At 37.0% G+C, this 8,699-nt stretch overlaps 1 protein-coding gene across 31 annotated transcripts in view; it reads right to left on the bottom strand.

Moving 5' to 3' along the window:
* Positions 1 to 8,699, bottom strand: part of LOC112154138 (ankyrin-3) — a 157,155-nt gene that overhangs the window by 106,100 nt on the left and 42,356 nt on the right. For 10 of the 31 annotated variants that reach the window (XM_024284821.2, XM_024284820.2, XM_024284833.2 and 7 more), the window contains exon 1: positions 169 to 2,110. The exons of 1 other annotated variant lie outside the window; for it this stretch is intronic. In XM_024284821.2, the coding sequence (XP_024140589.1) occupies positions 169 to 282 (114 nt within the window). In that variant the 5' untranslated portion in view covers positions 283 to 2,110. Of the gene's footprint in view, positions 1 to 168; positions 2,121 to 8,699 lie in introns of those variants that run through there. 20 more of the 31 variants (XM_024284812.2, XM_024284811.2, XM_024284813.2 and 17 more) reach the window with 9 other exon arrangements.

Here is an 8,699-nt window from a genome sequence, read left to right as displayed (position 1 = left end):
CTCCCCTCTCATCCCAATGGGTGTTGTGCACGCGTGTCTAAAGAGGAGGCTGCACAATGACAAAAGAGAAGCTTCACGACTTCAGAATACACCCCCCTGGTTGGAGTCAGCTCTCGGCTCCTCATATTGTTTTTCTAAACTCCATCTTTTTTTTTTTTTTACATATACCTTTTTCTTCACTTCTCGAGAACGCTTCCTCGCCTTCTTCTTCTCCTTCTCCTCCTCTGCGGCGTTGAGGTTCTCGTCAGCCCTTTTCTTCAGCTGCGAGGCGGCGTGCGCCATGCTGCCGCTCTAGCAATTAATCCAGTCAGGTGGGATGGAATCGAGAAAAGTATTCTCTGTACTTGATTTTGGTCCCTCTTCTCTTCTGTTTTGGCTGCAGAAGTCCTTACAGGTGTGTGAGGAGAACGATGGATCCTGGTCTTTCAGTTTTTGCTCTTCAAAAGGTTTCCACAGTGTGCAGATAAACCCAATTAGGGCGGCACAGAGATCCTCGGTTTCACCTCCTTAAAAATCAGCAAATTTCCACAAAAAAATATCTCGGAATTTATCATCCACGCAGCTGAATTGGTCCTCCTCATGCACAGTTATGTATATAAAAATAAGAGCTCAGTTACAGGTGCATTAATAAAGGTCCAGCGGTGGTTTCAGCCACTACACCAGAAGACACCAAACTGTCTGAGTAAACAGTCTGGTCCTGCTGCCCGCTTGGCTGCTTCCTGGAGTCTGCTGCCAGCACCTGAGCTACGAGCCATCTTCTACACTCGCCGTCTCAGCAAAATGACAGTGGAAAGGAGGTTAAGACAGAAGAAGGATGAGGAGGTGGGGGAGGAGGAGGAGGAAAGGGGAGCAAAAGGAGGGGGCAGAGAGAGTGAGCAGCTGGGACAGCAGGGAAAAAAAGGGAGGGAGTCAGAAAGGGATGAATACCTCTTCCTTTGTACCAGCTGGCTATGACTAAGAGATACGAGGTGGAGAAAAAAAAAAAAAAAAAGGGAGGATGGGATTTCACACCGGGTTAAGGCAGGACAAACACACAATGGGGGTCCGGGTGAATCACAGCGCACGCGCCTTACAGGGCTGCCATGATGCTCCTGCTATGGAACTTCACGGCTCGCCGTGCTCCTCGCTGCCTCCCCGCTGTTTTTGTCTCATCCTCACAGCCGAAAACAAACGCAGGTTTCAGAATGATAGCGGGACAACCGATAACGTCATGATTAACACAAAAACACAAATATTAGAATAATTATTAAAAAAGCAAGAGATTGATATGTTAAACAATGTGCTGAAACGACGTGTGTTTTTCTGAAACAAAGCAAAATACGTATTTGGGAAAATTAACAAACAAGTAGGACTTTAATATGTATTAAAATGAAGGAACATCTCGTTTTGTCTAGAAAATTAGGATTTCTGTTCTGACTTCATCGCAGATTTACATCCAAACTACATATCAGAATTTGAAGTATTTAAGCTGTAAACAAGGGGCAAAAAAAAAATAAATAAATAAAAAAAATCAACAGACAACAAAAGGTGAACTACAATAAAGCAAGGGGATCACTACTTAAATCTACTTGACAGCAGTGGATGAAGTTTATTTATTGGTTTAACATGATAGCATGACAGTATAATTAGTTTAGACCAGACTTTTTTAAACAAATTACAGAGTTTAATCCTATCAAAGATGAAGGTCAGAGTATGGGGACCAAAAGAAATCTAACATCTTAAATGTTTTGTTTTTGGAATTAAAAACCACAGGAATTTTTTTTTTAAAGTGTTAATTTCTATGTTTTTTTATTTTTATTTTAATGAGAAAATCATACTGGAGAGTAATAGTGTCATCAGGTGACAGGAACTACTTAGAAATGTACACAAAGGTTATTCTGCACTCAGCTACTGAAAGACTCATGTAAAATTAAAATCCACTTTTCAGGCGTTTGAGGAAACTTGTGCCTTAAAGGAAACAATTTGGCTCTCCAGGAAGCTTTGAGGATCCGCATGAAATTAATGAGAAGATCCAGATTATTTCCTGAGGACACTTTAGTTTTTCCTGTGCAGCATTCTAGCCAAACTAAAGAATACAAAAAATCTAATTGGTTAAAATCCTAGAAAACAATTCAGCGTCTTAGATGAAAAATTAATAAAGTTTAAAAGTTGAATCAAGTCTTAAATAAAACACTATTTCAGAATAAACAAAAAATGTACAGATTATCTAATGATAATTCAAGTGTGGACACTGTAGATATTTTTTGTTAACGTTTTCTGCACCAAATGTTAAGTAGACACTTTTAGACTTTGCCTAGCTAAATATTGTCATTGTTAGGCAGTATATTGCCATAAAAATACTAATTTGAGCACTCAAATTGTTTATTTGAGGGAAAAATTGTTTTTTATGCCAAATCAAGAGCTCTTGAAATAATTTTCTGAAACTGTGAGTTGTCTTTCCTTTTCTATGGAGCCCAGGACATGACATCCAAAGAAAAATAATAATTTGTTTCCACGTATAGATAATTTGTCGTCACGAATTAGTATTTTGTGTGCACAATTTTGCTTTTTATTAGCATTTTTGCAGCCACAAAAAAGTATTTTACGCACACAAATGAGTATTTTAGTATCTTCATTTCCTATTACTAATTTGTGCACACAACATACCAATTTGTCTACACAAAAAGCTGACAAAATGCAAATTTTTGGGCCAAAAATAATCAATTCTGGTTACAGAATGCTAATTTGTGTGAAAAAATGATAACAAAATGCTAACTTGTGGACATAAAATGCTAGTTTAAGCACACAAATGAACAATTTGTGGCCACTCGAGGGAACATTTTTTTTTTCCAATATCATCTCCAGAGCCCCCGAAATTTCCTAAAACTGTGAGGTTTTGTTCAAGTGATCTAATAAATCAATAACTGAGTTCAGTAGAAGGAAATTGTGTATTTTCACAATTTTATTTATAGCAGCAAATCCTTTAAACTCTAAAAAAAATATATGACCTGAAAAGGTTGAGAAAGTGAAGTTTCATCCTGCAGCAAACCTGAGGCTGACAACAATTCAAACCCCTACTTGCAGAGACGTAATAAGTCATCAGTCAGCCTATGGAGATCTTTGGACTAATTCTTCATTATCTTTCTGGAAAAGAAGCTTATCCTCTGGATGTGCTGCTGGCCCTGGAGGCCTACGGTCCGGCCTCAAAACTGGGATTAACATCAAGTCATTTCTTTCAGCGTGGATTAGATATTTGAAACTACCTGAACAAAAGAGGATTATGTTTGAATGTTTAAAGAACAAGTCTGCAACATCTTGCCGTTCTTTGCAGCGACATTACCCCAGTTCCTCCGTTTCTTTCAGCCGCCCTGTCAGCGTAAAAACAGCAAACTCCAAAATGTCAGGCTGGAGATGTGGGTCAGCAGCAGCGATGCTAGCCGCTATAGTCTTACATCATAGTCACTCTTTTTTTTTTTTAATACTCTGAGGCGCTGATCAAACTGCAGTTATGTGCAGCAAACCCATTAAACTGCAGATAATCGAGTTGGCAGAGAGGTGGTGGTGTGGATGGAGCATTACTGGATCCACAGGAAAGAAATCATTTACTGCAAAGATGAGCAGCATGTGAGCCTGGGGGCAGAAACAGAAACAATCCAACTCTGATGCACATTAGCACACTGACATATCGTTGAAAATGAACACTATAAGTGTGCAACTTCCAAAATCATCTCCAAACCTGCAGCCATACAGCAGAAAAATGTTCTTAACCAGAAAACTCATCTATTTCTTTTTTTTGTCCCACAAACAGTCAGAAAATCCATCCATCTTCCAGACCACTTCTTCCCTTTCGGGGTCGCGGGGGTGCCAGAGCCTATCCCGGCTACTGATGGGCGAAGGCAGGGTACACCCTGGACAGGTCGCCAGTCTGTCGCAGGGCCTCAATCACACACATCCACTCTCACATTCACACCTAGGGACAATTTAGAGTCACCAATTAACCTATGAAGCATGTTTTTGGACGGTGGGAGGAAGCCGGAGTCCCCGGTGAAAACCCACGCATGCACGGGGAGAACATGCAAACTCCACACAGAAAGGTCCCAGCCGGGAGTCGAACCGGGGCCTTCTCGCTGTGAGACAAGAGCGCTAACCACTGCACCACCGTGCAGCCCCAGTCAGAAAATAAAGTTTTAAATAAAACTTACAACTGAAAGCAGCACATCTTTCATTTAACCACCAAAACTTATAGCCACCTATGAATCCACATGGGATAAATCAGAGAAAAAAAACAATATAAATGAAATAAATACATTTTATCAACATATTTACATTATGAAAGACTGTCAAACATTGAAAACGTGCAAAAAAATAAAAGAAAACCATTAAACAGGTCAATTGCAAGGTTGCTATGAATAACTTAAATTTTTAATATGTTCATATTATGTAGAATGGCTTTTAGTGAGAAACATTTTGAGAAATATTTTTTATCAGAGGCCCTGCGACAGACTGGCGACCTGTCCAGGGTGTACCCCGCCTTCGCCCATCAGTGGCCGGGATAGGCTCCGGCACCCCGTGACCCCGAACGGGATGAAGCGGTCAAGAAAATGGATGGATGGATTTTTTATCAGAGAAAAGTGAGGAAAATAATTTCCAATGTGACTTAATTTACATAGAAAGCATGAAGCATACTGAATAATCTGCTTATTTTTATATATTTTTTTTAATTTAAAGGTAGCTGCTAACAATCAAACATAATAAAAATTCAAAAATGTGTCTGAAAACAAATATTGGACATTTAATGTGGTCTCTGACTCCATCTAGTGGTAGAAAACTACAATTACACTGGTTATCTCTTTAAATTGAACAAGACTTTTGTTTTCTTCAGTAATTATTTCTCCAATTAATTTAAATAAAAGGAGAATTTAAAGTCCACGGCTTTCTATGAAGTTTTTAAAGTGATTAATGGAGCTTAAATTTCAGCCTTTTTGAATAATGTAATTTATAAAAGTATCAGTGTTCCAAAACAGAGACATTAAATCGGGTGATAGTGCTTCCTATGTAAATTCTTTAGGGATTTTAGGCGAGTCAGATTACATGTTTACATTTTCTTTTTTTAAATGACTAAAGAGCAAACAGGATGACCTAAACCCTTTAAACCATCATCCCATTTTACTCTCTAGTCTCCACATCTTTCTCACTTTTATCTTCACTGTCTGGTCCAAAACGAAGAAAAGCAATGATGAAATCATTCAGAAAACAAAGTTTGCTTCGCTTAAGGAGAAGATCACAGAAACTATACTAGACAAATAAAGTCTGTCCAGCAGAGGAAGCTCTCAGCTTCAGCTGCTGGACAAAAATATTTTATCAAGGTCATATTAAAGATAATTTCCTTTTTGAATATTTCAGACACTTCTAATATCATGTCAAAATTATAAGAAATAGCCAGAACATGACAGAAAAGTGACGGTGAATTGCATTTTTAGAGATAAATTTGGATGCAAAATATGTTTTTGGTCTTTCTAACATGTTCTTGCTGCATTTTTATGATGATTGAGGACAAATATATAGAAAATTATACTTCTGAGTATGTATTTATTCAGATTAGTCAGAAAGAAGATTAGAAAATTCTGCTTGAATAAGAGCATAGAAAATACACTGGACAGCCCACAAGTTCCCAATTCCGATCTCTCAGCAACAGATAGGGGAAGGGGGCGGAGTTGCACTGCGCCAACAGTCCTGCCCACAAATTAGAGGTGAATTTCTACCCCTACAAATGTTCTAAACTAGTGGTCTTGAACACACATTTAGCCCCATGGTTTTCACACTGGACAAGCAGGGAGGGGCTTCTTCCTCTTCGTTTTTAATTCTGCAATCAGGCCAAATATTCATTAGATTCAAGTGTTCTATTATTTTTCAAATGTTTTTACAATATTCAGGAGTGTTCTGTTTCTATCAGACGTTCTAAAACCCAGAGTTTTTATTCTTGAACTGAAAGCACAGAGTGACAGAGAGCCGCTCTGTCAGTGACTCTGACGTAGCGCTCTAATTGTTGTGACATTACATGGCCTCGGCCTCCTGCCGCTCTCCCTGAGCTCTGTCTGATATCCCACCGTGTCTGCCACTCTCACACTTCACTGTCTCCACACTGACAAAGGAAAAACCCAGAGATCTGACCTATGAGGGTTACCAGAACCAACAAATAACCTTTAGTTCCATCTTAAATGTCTCCAACGTGAAGCCAAACCTTCCTGAAAGACCCACTCCCATCATCTTTTATTCTATTTTAAATTATGATTTGCCATTTTAAACCACAACAGTCGTTTTCTAAGACATATTTTCTAAAGAGTACAAATACTCATTAGAAAAATGCTACACGAACATGTTAAAAAAAGCATGATTTTTATCAGCTATGAGGTTGAGGGAGGACATCTTTTAGGAACGTTAAAAAAATGTGCTGCAGAATCCAACCTGACTTCAGGTCCTCAAGGCTACGATCTACCACAACCTGTGGTCTTTGCTGCTGTAAAGAGACACTCAGCTTGACTTGAGGAAATAAGACAGGTGAGAATGTGAGGCAGAGGAAGCAGCTGCTTCAACAGCCGCGGCTGCAGGATGAGGCTCTGGAGGTGTGACAGGTGAGCTGTTATGAAGGCTTTGAGGTCGGTGACACATTGATCTACTCAGGCTTTGGCCTTAAAACAAAAACACTGAAGTTCTTCTTCATCCTGTTAAAGCAACCTCACTATTTGCTGCAACTTGGATTCCTAAGTTTGCTTTTCTCTTTTTTTTTAGTAGGCAAAATTAACAGAATAAAAACTAAATTAATTACAGAGTGAAATTGAAGAATGAGTGTGAAATGTTGTTTAGATTCTTATCTTTTTGGTGGTTCGCAGAATTAAAAAAGAAGAAAATTAACTAATCTGAACTGCTTTATAGAGTATAGAGTATTAAGCCTAATGTTGAACAGTTTATCTCTAAAAAAAAAAAAAAACTATAACACGCTTACAGCGATGTAACCACAGAAAGACATGACTTTTGCCTACGTTTGCTTCATGTTGACTTCAGCTAGGCTTTTATTTTGAAATATTTGGGGGATTGTCCATCATTTTTGCAAAAAAAAAATATATATATATCTATATATATACATATATAAATATATAATTTGTTTAAATAAATTCAAATAAATCATGTACTTAATCAAAAAAAAAGAAAGTGTAAATTATTTTAAAAAAAGATGGAAAATAAAACAAATAAGAAGATTAATAGAATAACCTAATTTGAGGCCTGACTGTAATAATGTGAAAACTTTGTTTTTACTGCCCCAAAGTGGCCAAAATGCTTAATACAGAATATTTTAAGACAAATTAATAACCATACAAAAAATCAAATTAAATATAACAGTATGTAAATTGTTCTCACACTGTTAAAATTGAATTAAAATGAAAAAAAAATGAAGCAAAGTAACATCAAATTGAGGTGAGAATAGCAGAGATCTGGAGGAAAACTCCCCAGACTGTCCTTACAAACACACAAACACATTTTCTGCATCTTGGTTCCACCACAAACTTTTCTTTTTGGTGGCATTCTATACAATGAGAGCAGAGATGTTGGGAAACAGTAATGTCAAAAACAGCTCAAAGTCACCTGAGGTTCAGGTGGAAAAATTAAAGTCATATCAGGTAATATTCCTCTGTAACGATGGGTGAAGGAGGTGGGGCAAAAACAAGCAGAAAGACTGACAGACCTCCACAAACACTTACCTAGAATACAAAGAGAGAGAGAAAACGCCAAAGTGAATCGAGTAGGATTTTGAAATAAACAGAATTTGTGAGATTGCATGTAATGTTTACATCTGTCAGCTTGATTTATTTATCCGTGACTGTCTGCCTGGAGTCAGACTGGGTCTCCTGCTGGAGCTCTGCCAGCTGTCTCCTAGGCGACCAGATACACGAGCCACAAATAGCTTTTGGAGCGGGCCGTATTGAACCGCATTACGCTCCTTCAGATCTCAGATCCTTCCACGGCAACAGATAGATTTCTGAAATGAACATGGCGTCATTTCTCAGCACTTTTTACTGTCGATTTCCAGAGTTTTAGCAGGATTTCAAATTAAAAGAGGTCAATATTATTGGTGTAAATCAAACATATTTTTGGAACAATTTAATAAAAAATATTTTTCTAGAAATAACTTTAAGATATGATTTTTAGAAAATTACATTAAAGGCAAAAGCAACAATTTTTATTTTACTTTGAAAACAATGAGAATTTCAGATTAGATTTAGATTTATTATTTATTATAAATGTTATTAGATTTATTTTCCAATAGTTTCCAATATTTTACATTATGTTTTATATTTGGATATAAAGTTCTTATAAATATGTAATTTATAGAACTTAAATTTTGCTTAATTCTATAGAACTTAAATTTTGCTTAATTCTTTAGCATTTCACGGTGAGTTAAAAGATGAAGTTTTGAAAATGTTTCAAAATAAAATGTTAAAAATTGTTTTTTAGATTGAAACCAAATAGGGTTTAATTAATTTAGTGAAAACATATTTTTCTTCTTCAGTTTTTCTCATTTTTGTTCTAAAGTACTAAAAAAAAGTAACCCATTCTTCAGCGCGTGTAAAAATGTAAGTATAGTTTGATAAATCTTTAATACATTTCAGTAGAAAGGTTAATTAGACATCAGCTCTATTGTAGACAAGACCTCATACTTTTAT

The sequence above is a fragment of the Oryzias melastigma genome, linkage group LG19, assembly GCF_002922805.2.
Source record: "Oryzias melastigma strain HK-1 linkage group LG19, ASM292280v2, whole genome shotgun sequence".
Lineage (NCBI taxonomy): Eukaryota > Metazoa > Chordata > Actinopteri > Beloniformes > Adrianichthyidae > Oryzias > Oryzias melastigma.
The sequence above is the reverse complement of the archived record's forward strand: the minus strand, read 5'-3'. Positions and strand labels throughout refer to the sequence as shown.